General features: G+C 38.4%; 1 protein-coding gene across 9 annotated transcripts in view; it reads right to left on the bottom strand.

Moving 5' to 3' along the window:
- The window catches only part of pde4ca (phosphodiesterase 4C, cAMP-specific a), a 58,487-nt gene that overhangs the window by 25,301 nt on the left and 13,950 nt on the right, over window positions 1–19,236 (bottom strand). For 2 of the 9 annotated variants that reach the window (XM_075484140.1, XM_075484139.1), the window contains exons 1-2: window positions 3,300–3,803; window positions 3,030–3,183 (exon numbers count right to left, since the gene is read on the bottom strand). The exons of 3 other annotated variants lie outside the window; for them this stretch is intronic. In XM_075484140.1, coding sequence (XP_075340255.1) covers window positions 3,030–3,183; window positions 3,300–3,537 — 392 coding nt within the window. In that variant the 5' untranslated portion in view covers window positions 3,538–3,803. 4 more of the 9 variants (XM_075484144.1, XM_075484145.1, XM_075484147.1 and 1 more) reach the window with 4 other exon arrangements.

The following is a 19,236-nucleotide window of genomic DNA, read 5'->3' on the forward strand; positions in this document are numbered from 1 at the left end:
ATCAGTACTTGAGGTAATTAAGTCAGATCAGCAAAGTGCTGAGAGGTCAAATTATATTTGCTTAAGAGGAATTACCAAGCAAATTGGGAACTCGCTGATACCAATTTCAGCACTTAAAGTGCTATTTCTACAACACCATATCATGCAAATACAATAATTGTGAAAGGATTTTAATGGCCATCTCACTGTACTGAACCTTGGCTGAGGCGCTAAAACTGCCTGGCTTATAAAACTTCCTCTGGAGTAAAATACAAAATTCCTGATGATTCGGATAAAAACAAACTATTGCTCTCATATCAAATACTGAAGCAAAGACAGAAACATTCTACAACAGGCTTTTTTAAATGAGATTTTCACAGAGCTCCTACTTGGGCTTCAGCTTTCTTATAGAGGGTGCAGATGAAATTCTGCTGTCCTAAATCTGCCAACAGCTGATCATCAGGAGCAATGCACTGGATAATTGCGTTTGTTAATTTTTAGCGGGCTGCATAAGACTATTTTCTATGACTTCTATGTTAGATTTACATTTGAATGTCACTGTCTCTCACTGCTCACATTTGTGTACTCCATGAACATTGCAGTGTTTTGGGTATTCAGATATTTTATCACACTGCCATGAACTGTTTTTTTTTTCTTCCTATTTGCTCCATCTCTTAGATTTCAACAGATCAGAGCTAGTTCAAGTTCACAAAAAATAGGTCTATAGATAGATAAATGCAGCTTAAAGTACTAATACATCAAAGGCAAAAAAATGCAACAGACCCAGACATTTGAAGGGAATCTATCTTTTGCCTACTTCAAAAAAAGAAAGTGCTATTTTCATAGAATAGAAGGAGAAACCAGTAATCAACACTTGGCAAAATAAGTTATCGTTGTCGCTTAAAAAATCTTAAATAACTGTTATTTGTCGGCATAAAGAAAAGATACATTCAAGACTGCAGCACAGGTAGCTCATTCACAGACATGTAAAGACATGAAAAACCTTGGCAAATATTCATCTACATAAAAGACTGTTGCCTTCTGCAGCTCACTGAGATAATTTGACTTCAAACCAAACAGAAGACATGTGAGAGCCTGTCTTCGGTGTCTGATATGAAAATGTATATCTTTTCTCCCAATGCATGTTCATCTTGCCAGCTTATCTCATGTCTATGTAAGGTAACACTTATGGTCAAATATATTTTGTATACATAATAATTTCCCCATCATATGTCTTGAGTGCTTTCAATGGCTCTGTGGATTTTACTTTGTCATCAAAGTGTGATGGCTGGGGTGGAGAGCATTAAGAAAAAGAAAGAAAATGTAAAGAAAATACTGGCCAAAATAAACCATCTGATTCCTGCAGAGTCAGTTGTGTATTCAATGTCTGTGGTTTAGCCTCAAAGATCAATATCTAAAGCCAAATAAAGATCCCTGCACATTCCCCTCTTTAGGCATCTTCTGATCTGATCTTCTTCAACAAAGTACTGCTTTTTAGATTCACAGGTAGTCATGATATAAGCAGTAGTGTGAGTAAATGTCCAAGTTTACTTTAGCAATATCAAGAGAAATTTTCACTATGGGGCAGATTTGGCTTGTTTAGAAGCAAAAGTTGTTTATACTTGTTGACATTAGGTTGGAGACAGATGAAACTGTATGGACATTTAAAATCTCAAATGATCACAAATGTCCTGTATTGCATCAGATAAACAAAGATCCTGCCTGAGAAACAGGACAGAGGACCAGAATGTAAACATACCTTTATCTCAGAGTCCTCCCTCACAGTCTCCTTGCTGGCACTAAGGATTTACTGTGAAACAGCTAAACTTATGCTGAACCTTTCCTGTGTAAACAGTTGTGCAAAGGAGAGTAGCATATTAAAGCTTTAATAAGAAAAGTCTGTGTATTATGCAGTGAACAATAAGGATTTTAGGAAGGCTAGATGCAAAAATAACAATAAAACAAACAAACAAAAAACCTTTGTTAAATCTAGATGCATAAAGCAGCTGTTTACTGAACTTAATGCATAAAACAGCAAGTAAGAAAAAAAATCCATGTTCGTCAACAAATATTAACCAGTTTCTATTTTTCAAAAGTTGTTTGTTCAATAAGTAGTCCATAAAATGTCAATTTCAGGCACTGTATTTTCTGTGTTTCTATATACAAACTCTTTTAAGATTATGGTACAGATAGTATAATATAGTCACCTACATAATTTAATATGAAAAGCTTGTTTAGCCACAACACTAAAAGTCCATTTAGGATTTAACTGATCTTTTATGTACATACATATACAACACAAAATTTGAGGAAAACTACTAATTTCACACAAATCACCTATTACCTGCTGTAAGGCTTCACATCGAAAAGATTAAAAAATATTTATAATAATGAAGCAAAAATTGAGCAGTGCTTACTCTGACAAAAAAAAGAGGAAATACAGTAGCAAAATATTTTGGAAAATGCTGATGAGGACCAGAACATCTGATGAGGATTAAAGGATGTTTTGCAAGTTTTGCAGCTGGTATAAACTATTTAGTGTTTAAAGAGATCAGATATTCACTTTTATATCAATGCTTGGATTCTTTAAGGCTTCTGTGTAAGACATATACATATATGACACAATATGAAGAATATACATAATTATGGAGGATCTAAAGGTGATTCTATATTTGAAGTACTTGTAGTTAAAACTATTTTCTAAACAGAAAATGACCTTTGACCTCTAAAGAAGCCCTTTTATCACCAGAACCATGTTCAACTTCTTGTGATCTGTGTAAGGAAACACGTGATGTGTATATATGTGTATGAGAGACATAAAAAGAGACATGAGGCAAAAAGTAAGAAAAAAGACTGATTGAGAGTAAATGAGATAGCTCTTAATTACCGCCTGCGTTTCTGTGTGATGTCAATGGGCCTGTTGACAGCGCACGGTGAGCCCCTTAAGTTCCCACTCCGCACTGTGAAACTCCGCTCCACAGAGTAAAAGAAGCCACAGTTCGTTGGCACACTCATCTTTCTTTAGCCTACTCTCTTTAACACGTCCTCACCCTCCTCTTCTTGGCGGCTCCGCTCTTCTCCCTCTCTTGTTTCTCCTCAGCTTGTGGCCACTCTCATCCCTGTAAAATCCAGCCCGCTTCCTCGTCTGTCTTGATCTGTCTGGCTGTCCGGTTCTCCACGGCTTCCCAGGAGTTCTCATTACCTCTAGCAGGAGTAGAAACCAGCTTTAAGACCAGTGCCTTGAAACAATTCGCTGCTGTATGTTGGTGAAAATCTGATTTCTCTAAAAGCAAATTCGAAGTGTACTCTGCCCCGAGCACCTGAAGTCCTTAGAGTTGCACACTTCCAGCAGTCTGTCAGCCCAACTGATTGAAGAGAAAGCTTTCCATCAGTCAGCAGAGCTCCATTAATCGGTCCCCTATGTATACCTTGTCCTGCTCTGGGACTAAACGAAGTGGAACGCTGTTGCCTCTCCTTTTCTGACTGTCTGCTCCCTCTCTTCTTATGTTTCTCTCTGTGCTTCCTCTGATCCCTTCTGGTTGCTACACCTTTATTCATAGAGCAAACAGATACTTTTCCTTTCCCTGGGCAAACTTGCTCTCCTGCTCCAGTTTGTCACCCTATGCCAGTCCTTTATATGTGTGCTTTTTTTTTGTCCATGCACTCCATTGACTGTGCACAGATATCTGCATGCTGTCTTTTGTGTGTGTAAATGAGCGTGTGCGTCAGTGAGCATGTGGGTGTGTGTGTGCGTGTGTGCATGTGTGTGTGTGTGTGTGCAGGCATGTGACTGAGCAAGTGTGCATCACACACAAAGGGGAACAAGTTTCAGAGTGAGGTCAGAGCTGAGAAAGAGGGCGGGATTAGGGCCAGCTGGGTTCCTGCCTTCCTCAAATGTTATAGCCATTTTAACCCTTACTACAATCTCTCTCTGTCTTTCTCCCTCTCTCACAGACACACACACACACACACACACACACACACGATCTTGATACATTTGCAGGATAGCATCCAGATGGAGTGTGTATTTGTCTGAGTGTTAGTGTAGCAGGTAGGTAAAGAGATTGAAGACAGAATGAGTATGATAGGGTATTACAGTAAGTAGCTCTTGGGATGCAGCTTGCTAAGAACACACAAACACGCACACACGCGCGCACACACACACACACACACACACACACACACACACACGCACACACACACATTATGTACTAATAGACAGGCTTAGACATGAGCCTGCAAGGTCACCCACGGCCAGAGGCTGTGTATTTTTGAAGACCATAAATGTGAAAAGTAAATATGAAACCTTAGCTGATCGACCTTGCAAGTGCTTTATAAGGAAACTTAAATCTGTAAAAAGGGTGGCGAAAAGAGCTATTAATATACAGACTATTTTTCCAAAGGCAATTCAACCCTGGCTAGGGCTTTTTTTGACCAAAGAAGTTGTCAGAACTTTTGTTCAGATGACATTAAAAGGAAATGTGAGAAAATCCCTCTTTGAGTTGAGGCTGGAGTGCTCTGACTATACTGCAGCAGCTCTGCTGAAACCATTTTGTACAGCATTCTCCTGTGTATACCTATTATGATCTGCTAACCCCTCCCCCATACAGTGACGGTCCGGTCATAGCGTGGCAACCAAGACCCCAAGGCTGAAGCAGTGTGCATAGGTAGCTAGGATCCCGGTGGTGTCATTTTTAAGTTTAAGCATCACCCACTGGTGTGGACTACTGTTACGAAGCCCATCAGCATCTTGAGTATTTGATGTGGGTCTCCCTGTCAACTCAAAGACTTGTTACTCACAAGATATCCACATCTTAATACTTATAACCATTGCAGCACATTGACCCGTATAACACATCTTCATTGTGCCACCTTTGTTCAGTTTTACCTGCTTACACTGAACAAAAAGAAACAATATACTTCCATATACATGTATGATTCAAACGAGCAATGTGAACCATAAATTAAATCCTGACTTTTTTTTTTACTCAGGTCACTTAACTGAGGATATTTTTATGTACTTCTAAATCATAGAAGTCAACCCCTGCTGTCCAATGGGAAGAATGCAAGTTTAAGGTACGTCCTCACAACAGTCTCTGTTGTTTGTCATTGCGCTGTCTATGGATCAAGCATGTGTTAACCATGATACTTGTGCACAATATTATCTATCTTCATTAGATTGAGGTGCATTAAATTAAGTGAAAAAGTTCTGTTTGCAACAAGCATATACACTGAATAATTTGTATATGCTCTAAAACAGGGGTGTCAAACTGGTCCATGAAAGGGCCGTTTCATTCAATCAACTGAACTGTCTGCACTGAAGTTCTTAACAGTTCAGTTGATTGAAGGAAACAAGTCAGCTGTGCTGTTGCAGGGTTGTAACAAAAACCTGCACCCACGCGGCCCTTTCATGGACCAGTTTGACACCCCTGCTCTAAAATATTAGAGCTAATGTTCATGTTAGCCATTTTACTTGTTAAACTCACCCTCACCTTAATAGGTTTTTCTTGTCTAATCCTAAAGTGAAAGCATTTGATACCTTTCAGTTATGTCAGCCAAAAAGAGGCAATGCTTAAATGACATAAAAGTAATATTTCTTTCCTCTACGAGTACCTTGAAGTTTTATTCTCTGCCTTGTCACTCAATAGTATTACCTTGTCACCATGTAGTTTACAAATGTCAGGCAGACAGACAACAAGTGAGAATACTAAAGCAAAATCAAACCTAATAGTTCACTAATATAGTATATACTTAATAGGTTTCTTTTATCACAAACTAGGTCCTTCTCTGGAGTGTTCAAAATGCGTAATGGGACTGTTGCTTAACCACACACATGCACATGAAAAAAAGTTGTTTCACTTTTTCTGTGTGGCTTTGTATTATATATCACAAATGGAGCATCGCGTTAGTTCTGGCAGACCACGTAGTCAACGCGCCCTTTGCCTATTGGCTGACGCCGACCCAACCCTTATGGCCAGCTGCGCTCAATGGGTAATCAACTGATGCTGGCAATTGGATGCTAGCATTTGGGGCACTTCATTTAAACTTGGTTTGCTGTCACTGCTTTTTTTTGCTCTCTGCTTGCACCCACCACCTCCCCTGCTCCACCGACTTCTCATTGCCAAACAATGTCATACTGTTGTTCATTGTTGCTTGCTCTGTTCTAGGGGGTTTGTTGCCTTTACAGCAAATGGAAGGCACTCCACCTGAGGATGCTGCTGTTCCCTGTCTTGGCTTCCATGGAGCTCATGGAAAAGTCGGGAACTTCCTCCGAACAGAGCCATACCGCCAAACATAAATTGTATGCATTCAGAATAAGCTTCTGAAATTCATCTCTGTTCTCGTCTCGTTTTGACGAGAGTGGTTCTGACAGAATTAACATTTACATTGGCTAAGGTATACAACACAAACAACTTGTAATGTTTACACATTCAAAGCACTTGATAGAATCCTTCACCATTATGCCAAGGTTCTGTGTCTGTGGTTGTCAAGAAAAAATGTCCCTTTAAGGAAATCTGAGGAGGTGCCCAGGAGTCAGTCATAGTGACAAACTAAACAGATGTACAGTGCTATGGTTGAATGGCTTTCTAGAGAGTGAATTGGGAATGGTAATAGTTTATCAATCTTATCACACTGCCATGTTATTTGTTTAGGTCATTGTCTCACTTCTTTAGTTGCAGGTTTTTACTTTGGTTAGTTATCTTTCTCTTATCCTGTTCTACACACCAGAGGTCTATAGTATAGTTTCCCCATCCCTGTCTTGTTACTCGCTTCATTTGTTTAGTGTTTGCTGTCATTTTAACTGCACACTACTTTTTGTGGTCCTCCCACCACTATTTGTTTTGGATCTGACAAAACTGTTGCATCTTTTATCTGTCTGCAGTGTGTCATAAACTTATGAGTGTGTCCACATTCAGAAAAAAAGGTGTCCTGATATAAACAAGATGAGGCTGCAGTGTTAATTCAGATTCACAGCCATCTGCACTTTTTACTCTTTTTCATGACAGACAATAGTTTTCATGTCCAGCTAGAAGAATTGTCGGTATTTAACAACATGGTTCAAGAACATTATTCTTGTAAATTGAGCGGAGAAGCGCACACACACTCACACGCTCAAACGCACACTTTGTAGGCAGGACACCGTAAGATTTCATAGAGCTCCATTTATGTACGTCACCATGGTGGAAGTGAGGGGATATTTGAAGAAAGACAGACACTGAATGTTTGGCTCTGTGTTGTATCTTCACATCACGTCTTAAGGCAGTCTCGCTCTGAAGTACTCAGCAGAAAGGCTGCAACGTGATATGCTAATCTCTAAAACTCTTAAAATGGAAAGGCATAATAAATTCTGACTGATCCTTCAGTTGTGGGTTTATTAATCCCTTATTTGCAAAGGGGGGGGGGGTCATTATATCATGTGTTGATTACATAGAGGGATTGGTTAGTATTCCTATGTAACATGCTTTTTTGAAGTCATCAAAAGAGGGCTGTGTGTCAGATTTGTTAGCAGTTCGTGGTTTGTTTGTAAGACTGCCACTAATTAGTTCAGCCACTAATATATTTATCAAATCCGTGTTTTAATTTATTTAGACTAAATAAAAAAGCTGACTAAACATTTCTTCATTATATGAAATGTAACCTAAAACACTGTGTATGTAGTGAATAATCAGGTTTAAGCCTGTAGCTGTTTCTAGTGGCCTATATTTAACTGTCACTGTCTCTGTATTTTCACATCATGTTACACAATGTATTGTAGTAAAGGCTAGATGATACAATAATCAATAATAATCTATAATCATGACACAATAAGCTGCCATCTGCTATCATCACTGTGAGGTTTAGGGTTTTGTAAATACTATCTGAGTGGATGTTTGCGCCAACTTTGAAGAAATTCCCTCAAGGTGTTCAAGAGATGAATACAGACAACCTCTGGTCACTATACACATACTGAGCTGCTATGGAGTTATGTAAGAACAATACACAACTTACACACAACCCCTTGTTGATCAAATATAGAACAAAGGCTGGATAACATCAGGAAAGACAGATGAGTTTTAGGCTTCACAAACACAGTAGTAAAAGTGGAAGTATTACATAGTGCCAAATAAAAACATTAGACTAAAAATATCAAATACTAACTGAGCATAACTTAGTCGGTTCCTCCCTCTAGTGGTGACAATGAAATTCACCCTGAGGCCACTATACTAAAGAGTTGAGAACCAGAACTTCTACCCCCTCTCAAACATAGTTGTTCATGAATAACTGAACAACTCTTTTTTAGAAGAAAATATCTTTCGGAGACCATATTCAAACTTCTACTAAGAATAATGACCAAAGTAGCACTCATCCAGACTGTTCAGGATGGTGAATAGTCAGAAACAGTACCGTTAAATTCAATTTTTTTGTTAGACTTGTAATATTTCCCAGGTTTTAAGTGGTACTTCAGAATCTCTAAACTTTGGACAAAGAAAAAGGGCCTTTGTTCTCTCATATTTGAAAAGATGACACACCAGAGCTGTTCGTTTTGAATTTCAGCAGTGTTACTGCTTGTCGCAGGCTATTGTTCAGGAATCGATGAGGCTCTGGAGGCGATTTGGGAAATCAGTCATGCTGAAAATAGGGAGTATAGCAGTGACGCACACGGCAGCCAGCCTGCCACAGTCTCACACAGGCCCTATTGACTAATCTATGTGTGTGTTTGGGGAGGGGGGACAGGCAGCTATATTGAGACCTCTGACATTGACACTGTTGCCCTTTAGTTGAATGGCCTCACTTGACACTTTTGTTTTTAATTCTTTCAGTCACAATCCCTTTCTGTCTCTCTTTTGCTTTGGGATATCTCTTTACTTTCAGTTCACGCAGTAACACCCCTGTCTCTCTGTCAAACTCTCTACTTTTGGTCATTATCGCTGCACTAAAAGCACTATCTCAACTCGAACCCCCACTATCATTTCTTCACCACCTTCTTGCCTGTGTGCTTCTCCATTTGTCTGAATTATCTCTTTTTGACAGTCAGCCGTTGCACTCTGTCTTTTTCCATCATTCGACTTGACATAAACAAAAAAGTCAAGAAGCATCAACTATCTCCATTAGATATTGTCTGAGAAATTATTGCTTCATCCATTCTCAGCTTAATGGTGTTGTTTACACTGTGCATGAAACAATAAAATGTGGTGTGTGTTGTTGAAAAGGCTACAATGAGTGGAAGAGATAGGGAGGAATGAATAGTGTCTTGGTACTGTTGGTACAAGTGAGGATAGGAGCTGTCACAGTTGGATGACAGACGGTGCTTTGTTTGTGTGTGCGTGCGCAAGTGTATGTATTTGTGTTTGTGTGTGTGAGCGTGCGCATGAGTCCATGTTGCATTAGTACAGCAAAACTATTTTTCCAAATAAATTCAACTACCAAAACCAATATATTGTTGCTGTTACAGCGGATCATCAATTTCAAATCCTCCATCATTACAATAATTAAAATATTGTCTTAAAATAGATTGCTTTGATGTTCAATTCAATTCAATTAATTTTTATTTATATAGCGCCAAATACAACAAATGTCATCTCAAGGCACTTAGATAATAAAGTCCAATTCAAGCCAGTTGGAATTCAATTAATTGTAACCATAATTATTTATAAAATAATCCAATTCGTTCATATGGAGCCAATTCAAAAACAATTTCCTAGCTAAGGAAACCAACAGATTGCACTGAAACTTGTCTTCAGTCCAATCTCCCGTCCTGAGCGTGCCGAAATGTACCCCAAATGTGACTCCACTTCAGTGCTCCCCCCCCCCCCCCACCTAAGCCGGGAAGTAAAATGTACCAGTCAGGTAACATGAGAAAAAGAGAATAGAGGCTTGTTCTATTCCCCTCTGCAGTTCTGTATTTCTGGCTGTGGTCTAAAATCACCTGCTTTGATCTCCTCATATGATCCAAAAAGACTCATGGCTGGAGGAGTTGGGATGACACTCGCTAGGCACATGCCTTATGCCCAGAGTTCAGAAATGTTTGCTGCACCACACACTGCACTAAAAAATTCTAAAAGCATCTTTTTTTCCCCCTTTCATATAGAGTAAGTGGGAGAAGCATGATCCTTTATGAGTTCATGAAGTATTTAAATCTTGATGCCCTAATTGTGAGTTATCATGTCTGTATTGGAGCCATGCAGGCCTCCGGGTATCTGTGTGTTTATTCACATGCTGTGTATTAATACGTGTATCTATGCAGCGTTTTAATCTAATGAGTCTATTTTTGTCCTCCATAATAATGAGCCCCTCAGGGATCTCATAGCTATAGTAGATATTATGCTTTGTCTGAGTGTGGCCTGATGAATACACAGTTGTATCATTATACAACTACAATTAATCAATCTAGTCAGGGTGAAGTCATTTACCTCTTGGAATTGAGACAACTTGACAAACAATTTTATCCCTCTCGGTTCTGTTTTCATCAGAGATAAAAATGTGCCGCACTCGCCCTTTCATGGGCAAGTTTATGAGAGTATGGCAATACTTCTTCACTGACCACAGGATGCACATGTTCTACCTGCAAAGCTTGCCTTTGGTCCATGGACCCTAAGGATGGACATCAGTGGACAGAAAATTTGTTCTGCCATGCCACCCAACAGTGATTATTCAACACTAAATAAAGCTTTTATTTGCACTGAGCTACATCTTGAATACATTTAAGATACATTTAAAAATTCTTCTTGTGATCTAAAGGGTCCTCTAAAAGGAATATGAAACATAATGATGACCAAACAGGACCCCTGAAATACACTCTGAATGAAACACAAAACCAGCAAATAAACAGCAGTATGATAGGACTGTGAACACTGTGACTGAAAAGCACATTCTTCTTATTTTGTCTCCCCTGTCCACAAGCATCAGTAATCCAAATCACAAAACTTTTGATAAACAACTGGATACATACCCAATGCATGAGTGCCTGCGTGTGGAAAAGTTGCCGTGCATCTTCCTCGAAAAGCGAGAATCTTTGTTCATCATTTTACTGACGTGCTCAAAAAGACATGGGTAAAGTTCAGAGAATCGTCAAAATGGCATCTTTGAGTGGAAAAGGATCAAATTTAACTTCTGTGGCATGAGCAAAAACTTCCATGGTGTCATTAATCAGAAGGAGAAGATGTCCAAATTCTTTTGTGTTGTCTTGGTCACAACTTTTGGCACCAGGAGATAGGTTCCTTTGAAACAATGGTGCAAAAAAAGACAAGATCCAAAAAAGAGTGACGCAAAACAACCTCAAGATGTAAAACAGCAAAATGCGAGGGCCTCAGCCGCACCTGGTAGAAGCAAAAAAAGTGACTAGAAACCCAAGAAAAGCCTACTCCTGTATCTGTTAGAAAAAACTTGTTCATATGAAGCTCAATTCACAATCAACAAACCAAAGTGAATCAAAGTGCATCAAAGTTTTAAGTCCCAGCAGTAAGGATATGTCCACTTGCGTTTGTGGAAAAGGAGGAAATCACAAAGGACCAGCTCGGAGTGTATCTGTGCACGTGTGGGCTCTCAGCAATCTAAAAAAGGCGTCTTGGATGAGAGAAAGAGTCTTGGATGTTAAAGACCTAAAGATAGGGAGCATATCATCCCAGTCACAGGGAAAGTAAGGGGCCTGAATCAAACTGAAGATGGTGTCGGCGGTCAGAGCTCATCTTGGGCTAATTCCTTTTTCATTCTCCCTCCAGCTCACCTGAGACATCCCAATACAAACACTTTCCTTGCTTATTTTTTTTCTACATACACAAAATTGAGTAAATTGAAGACAACAAGCTGGAATTCTTCCAAATGAGCGGAAAACTTAAAAAAACAAAAAACACATTCCTCAACAAAGATCCACAGGTATTTTCTGTCTTTAAAAGTTCTGTCCACACCAACAGACTGAGCAGAGTTATTCTTAGTGGGAAAAGATTATCTGGAAAAAGTGGTACAATCCCATCAGATGCTCAATGGAGTGGGCTGTCCCATCTAGTCCCTGTTAGCGGGCCATTACAGCCTTCTGCTCTAACTTCTCTTCTCTCCTGAGAGTGGTGGGACCAAACTCAGGCTTAAAACAACAAACAACACTATCTCCCCTGAGAGTGAGAGGCAGAGAGAGGGATTGTGGAGGGAGAGATAAGGGGTGGGGTAATGGGTGGTTAGGAGAGAGAGAGAGAGAGAGAGAGAGAGAGAGAGAGAGAGAGAGAGACAGTGCGCACAAACAACACAAAGAGAAAGTACACTGCCAGTACACTGAGAAAGTAGACCAACGTTAACAGAACTTAGTTGCAGAGGTGAGATTGGAAGAGGGCAAAAATGTTACACTGTGTGTGTTAAGAGTGTGTTAAGTTCCATTTCTCAATTTCTCTTCATATGTAACGAACCTAATGCCAGCAGCCGTAGTCATGTATTGGTGAATCAATACAGCGATATGGTGTGTGCGCACACTGTTTTTAAGGTGATTCAATTTTTCCTCATCCTTAGTACTGCTTTCATGCTGTAATTTGTCTAACAAACAAATGAATACCCATAAGTGGTGTTTGAAAATGTATAGTACGTTTTCTGTTGTCTCTATGCAAGGCCCAGAGAAAGCGCTCCTAAAAACAGCTGATCTGGCAATATTTCTCATTAGGATAAAGCCAAAAGTAATTTTTGAAACAGATATTAATACTTTGCTAATACTTAGGTCTGTATAGACTTTAACTTGTGCAAAAATAAAATTGATCTATTTCCTATTCTAATTTATTACAGGAACAGACATCTTCATGAGAGGTTCACTTTCAACATTTCAAAATGTAGCACCCTCTAGTGGAAAGAATAGCATGTTCATCTTTATACAAATTATATTTTTCAACTACTACAACTTTAATGCACCTTTTGTGAGAGAGTGGAAGGGCTAACCTGAAGTCTTTTTCAACGGACTCACTCTGAAGGGAATTAAAGATGAATTAAGATCAGATTGTCACCTTGGCTGTGCCACTGATTTGGACTTAAGCAACATATCACTGTTACAGAAAACTTCAGCAGATGATAATATACCTCCTGCTCTATCATATGTCATGATTAAAATATTTTATGATACTGTTTTATAAAATGCATCAAAAATCTAAATCTACATTTTGTTTGTCTGAACCTCTTATTTAACAAACATAGGTACAAAGAAAATTATTCTCAATGTTTCAATAACATACTATCTTGTACTGAAAACATATAAAAAAAATGTAGAATTCCATGCCAGCAACACATTTGAATAAAATGCTATATATTTATAGAATTTAGAAGTAACACTGTTCTGGGGAATTGTAGAATCAGCAGATTACTTGATGACAGAGGAGAGTTTAAGAAGCTCAAAATAATGAACGACTACTGGATGCCAGGCCTCAGGCAGCATTACAGGAGAAACTGCCCTGCCTCTGCGATCAATCTAGCCACATAAACCGTATTATCAAATGGTTTAGATGCCACTTTATGGTAAAACTATAACAATTGTGAAAAATGAATTGCATAACATAAACTCACTTTTAGTATTATATACTAAAATAGAATGGTAGAAATGGGTGATGCTGGTTTGCTTCAACAAATTTTGAATAAGACAGTATAGTCGAGGAAGATGAAAGAATTAAAAGATGAAAGAAATAACAGAACTAAAAAAGTGTCATCCAAAAGCTGACTGGCAAAAACAGTTATAAATGTTATTTCAACAAAAAATCTATTTGACAGGGTGTCTCTAGGGTGGAAAAAGAGGCTTCATCAACTTAGTCACTGAGTGAAAATAACTTTGCGAGTATGTTCTAAATTTGAGCTGCCTGAGACATTTATTTTCCGCTGGATTCCCAGTTTGTTTAAATCCTCCTCCTTGCCAGTCATCCTGCAATAACTCATCTCCTCATTCATTTCAGCTTTGAAACAGTGGGACACTGCACATACCCTACCGAGGGAGACTTCCTAAATGGTCTGACTTCAGTCTGTGTTTTATAAAAGCTGTCACACTGAGTATCTATGCTATCCTGCAAACACATGACTTTTCAGAGTGAGCCTTGAAATCCCCTCTGCTGGAATCATGCACTCCAATATTTACATTTTCAACAGACACTCGGAAACTAATGAAACACTTCAGAAACAGATCAGTAAACCCTGGAAAAGAAATGTGTCTATCATTCTCAAAGACCATTAAACAGTATGTGTTTATAAAGGTGAATGAGCTTTTGTAGTTATTGGCTTGTTCTGAACTGTTTAATACTAATTTCTTGACAGTAAAAGCAAGGAAAGGTTTTACAGCACCAGCTAAAGTTTCTCTCATGCTTTAGATCTCATTTCACAGAGGTGGATGTAATCTAATACCCCTGCATCAAGCTTTAGACAGCTTGTATCTGCAAACATTTTAACTAAATCTGAGCATAAACACTGACAATGGTGTCAGTGCATGTGAGTTAAGACTGCTTTTACAGGGCTTTACAATTAACGAAAGTCTTTACATTTAAAAGAAAACAAGGTGTACTTTAGATGTTGTTTCTTCTTCCCTTTTGAAGAAGTTAAGGTCAAATATGACTTAACTGATCAAACAACGCTTGCTTTAACGTCATTCACCAATTAAGTGTTTAATTTGCATTGAAATCATGGGCCTGAAGAAATATTGTATCATAAAACTAAAGCTATTCACGGGTTTCAGAGCAAAGCTGTCGGATAGCAAGACTACTGCACTCTATGCAAATAAGATTTATGACCACTGTAATGTATGAGTAAATTTCAAATGTTCATGTTCTGCAGGAAATATCAAGTTTATGCGAGGTGTGAGCTGTAGGAAATGAAGCACTAAATCTGACAGCAGGTTTTGGAATCTATGTCTGAAAATAGACTTACTGGGAACCTGAGATGTTAAATATACATTTTAAGGTGCTGAACGTGAGTAGATTACATGTCAGAACTGAAGTAGGATATGACTTCCCTTTATGAGATTAAAATCTCTCTCTAAAATCTTTTTTTTCAATACTTCATAGAATGGAAGATACCAATATCGAACACATTTTATGATAATTGCTATTCTTTAAAGAACTATTTTTTCAGCTGCTCTTTGGCTCCGTTGCTTTACCTTCCCTAAAATACATGAAATACTGATTGTATTATGTGTCTTTCTATGCTGCAACTGTGACTTAAAGGATTTTTTGCTGTGAGTAATAAGTTTCACAATATTTTTTTCAGCTCCTCTGACATTTCTTTTCCTTGCAGTTATTTGCAGAAATGCAGAAGAACAAAGCTAATCTTGGACTCATAGCCTAATTAGGCATCCATCCATTTTCTATTCCGGCTTAATCCTTCAGTCAGGTCGCGGGGGGTTGGATCCTATCCCAGCAGTCATCGGGCGAGAGGCGGGATACATCCCTGGACAGGCCGCCAGTCCATCACAGGGCCACACAGAGACAAACAACCACTCACACTCACTCCTAGGGAGTGTTTAGAGACACCAATTAGCCTAACATGCATGTTTTTTGGACAGTGGGAGGAAGCCGGAGTACCCAGAGAGAACCCACGGGGAGAACATGCAAACTCCACAAAGAAAGAACCAGCTGGGAGTTGAACCTGGAACTCTCTTGCTGTGAGGCACCGGTGCTAACCACCACACCACCGTGCAGCCTCCTAATTAGGCAAACAATGCAATGCAAATGCAATTGACCAAAATGGAAATCACATGTGTTTCTTATACTGTTTCAGTGATCTCACCATCAATAACTTTTATGTACAGGTCCTCGGCAATAGTAGGATAAATGTACTTTTGTTTTACTGAGTTTCTTTCTATTTTTTTAAAAACTGCATAGATGTAAAAAAGAAAGCACTCTCTTTCACTGCAAGGGCTGAACTTGTCAGGACATAAAGCAATATGTCAAGTCTTAAATTAGGTAAATACAACTTAAGACAAACATAATACACCATGCCATTATTTATTGATCAAAAAGAGATCAGCCAAAATGCAGGGCTAATGTGTAAAAACTACAACCCATGATTCAACAGCTTGTAGAACCACCTTTATAAACAATAACTAGAAGTTATTATTTTCTGTATCTCACATTATTGTGTGGAAATTCTGGTTCAGTCTTCTCTCCAACATTGCTTCAGTTCATTTAGGTTTAGGGGTATTCGTTTGTGCACAGTTCTTTTAAGGTTTCGCCACAGAATTTCAATGAGGTTGAGGTCTGAACTTTGACTGGATAATTGTGACACCTGGGTTATTCTACTTTTCAGCCTGTTTGTTAGTGTGCTTAGGATCATTGTCCTGGTGCATGACCCTATTTTGGACAGGTTTAAGCTGGAGAGATGGCCTCACATTTGACTCTAGAATACTTTGGGATATGTCTGACTCGTGACTACAAGGTGCCCAGGTTCTTTGGGCTCAAAACAAACACAAAATATCACCCCTTCATCTTCATGCTTGACAGTTGGTATGAGGTGTTTGCCTGATAAGCTGCATTGGCATTTTACCAAACATCTCCATTTTGGTCTTGTCTGTCTAAAGATCATTGTTCTAGAAGTCTTGAGGTTTGTTCAGAATCAACTGTGCAAATCTAAGCCATGCTGCCATGTTCTTGTTAGGATGAAGATTATTTGCTAACAATCCTTCTAAAGAGTCCATACTTGTAGTCTTGTTTACTGTAATTTAGGGCCATAATTTAGATTTTTGCCCAACATAAGACTTTCAAAAAAAAAAAGGATAGACTTCCTTTTTTTGTGACTGTATATTTTTTTTTAATTGGTCATAAGAAGGCAAAGAATTATGAATAATTTGGCAATTCAGTTATATTATGCAAGGGTGTAATTACTTCTAAGATATGCTTCACCAACACAGTCTCACTCCAGAACACATAAATAGCTATGTTGGACATTACAGAACTCACAATACTTGCAAAATGGAAAATTGTTGCTTGTCTATGATTACATTAAAAAAAAGTGAAATGTCTGCATTTTGCAGTACTTGAGACTGTTTCAAAAGGAGTGGTTGTCATTTTTACCTGCCTCTTTGAAAAGAACATTTTCTAAAACATGTTGAACATACAACATTATTGCTGTCCCCTCTTTCCTGTACACCCACCCCCCAGGCGGTTGAGGCAGATGGCTGCCCTCCCTGAGTCTGGTTCTGTCAGAGCTTTATCATGTTAAAAGGGAGTTTTTTCTTTCTACCATCACCTCGTGCATGCTCATGATGGAGGATTGGATCAAAGAGAAATGTCAGTGTATTCTGTTGGTTTGCAGGCAACTTTTTTTAATTGGCTCTGCATGAATTGGACCAATTTGGAAATTAATTAATTTGATTTGACTGAGTTCTCATTGTATCAATATTAACTAGATTCTAATTGGTTTGAATTAGACTGTATCTTTCAAGTGCCTTGAGAAAATATTTGCTGTGATTTGGCACTATATAAATAAAACTGAATTGAATTCAATTGAATAAAGCTGTCACTTTTCAATTAAGCTGTCATATGCAATTGGTTAGGTTTAGGCACCAGAAATACATGGTTAGGGCTACATGTGAGGAAAATATGTGGCCAGAGTAAGGAATAGACTATAGATTAGGTTTAGAAATGAACAAATATGCAGTTTGGGTTGATCATCGCATAACAATAACCATTCAAAACATTATGGAAAGTGAGACTGTGCTGACAGTGTGTTTCTCAACATGAGAAAACACCGCCCTGTGATGACAGACCAAGAAAAGTCTCAAACATATGGATCGGATTTACACATGTACACAAGTAAAATCCAATGTGTATTGACAGAGCAGCACTCAAAACCAGATAATAAGTCAGCATAGAAATTTTATCAGACAGATCTGACAGAATCAAATTGCAGGAACACAACAATAGTCAAAAATCCAGAAGGAAACCACAATAATTACAGACAAGGCTAAAGACAAAAGAGCCTGAGGTCAAACACTTACAAGGAATATCACAGAACAACAAGCCTAGAAATATAGGAACATATACAAATCTAGAAAGGAGTGACTGAAACAAGGGGAGCAATACAAGGTGTATAATTCCAAATGACAACCAAGAGTATGTAGCTGGAAAGAAAAACAAAACCGGAAGTCGGTTGAAAAGAGTAAGTACAATACATTTGCAAAATAAAACAGGAAGTGTACCACATGTGTTTATGACAACCATCACCGACCCCTTTAATTTTGTCCTTTTTCTTTACGTCAAAGCATGCCTGAAGGTTGAGGTTGGCATTCACTTTTGAGGTCTGCACCGAATAAGCATCTCCACCACCTGGCCAAAAAAATCCGCTTTCTTGAATAAATGAGCAGCTATGTTACAGTAATGGCCGGTAAAAAGAGAAATTTTTCCCACTAAAAGCAAGAGTCATAAACAGGTTCCTGTTCTCCAAGTAGGGGACAGAGAAAAACCATGTTCAACTGAAATTGGTAAGTTATCCACTTTTATAGCACCTTTTTAACCTTGTCTAGGTTCTACAAAGCATTTTACATGTGTTTTTACTTTACATGTGTTTCTATCATGTGTACATATAAATCTATGCATATATACATACATGTATAATTAATTATTTATTAACTTTATACACAACGCTTTTCTGCTACAGTCTTACGTTAATGAACAAAGGAGCAAGAAGGAGGTTAGTACCTTGCAACAGGGGTACTTTGATTCACTGGAATTGAACCACCAACCTTCCAGGGGGAAGGTTTAGAAAGAAACTTCTCCATCAACTGAGACACAGCCACCCAAGGAGCACAGTAGGAATTAGCAAAGGGAAGACAAAGAGCAAATACTGGCAACGGACATAAATCATATGAAAGTACACATGACATACTAGGGAAAAGCTGGAAGGCCAGACTACAGGACTATCTGGTGCACAATCTGGGAATCAGAGGCTGACAGGAGAATATCGACTGATTGCATACAGGTGGTATAAAAAGTCCACAAGTGCTTTTATTTGCTAGAATTTCTCAGCTATGAATAAAATGCTCTACCAAATGCTCTACTACTGCACATTATGTATACAGGCCAGATTTCTATATTTTTATTTCTATATTTCTATTTTATTTAAGAAACCAATAGAATATTGTTGTTGCATGCTTATTTTATCTTTCTTATCTTTATTATTATACATTTGGACATCCAGTGCGGGCAACAAAGAAAAGAATTTCATTGTTTAGGGAAACACGTTTCTAACTGCACATATGACAATAAACCTTTGAATCCTTGAATCCTTGAATCCTACTGTTGCTTCTAAGAGCAAACACATAAGTCTCCATGTACTCCC

This window comes from Odontesthes bonariensis, chromosome 14, assembly GCF_027942865.1.
Source record: "Odontesthes bonariensis isolate fOdoBon6 chromosome 14, fOdoBon6.hap1, whole genome shotgun sequence".
NCBI lineage: Eukaryota > Metazoa > Chordata > Actinopteri > Atheriniformes > Atherinopsidae > Odontesthes > Odontesthes bonariensis.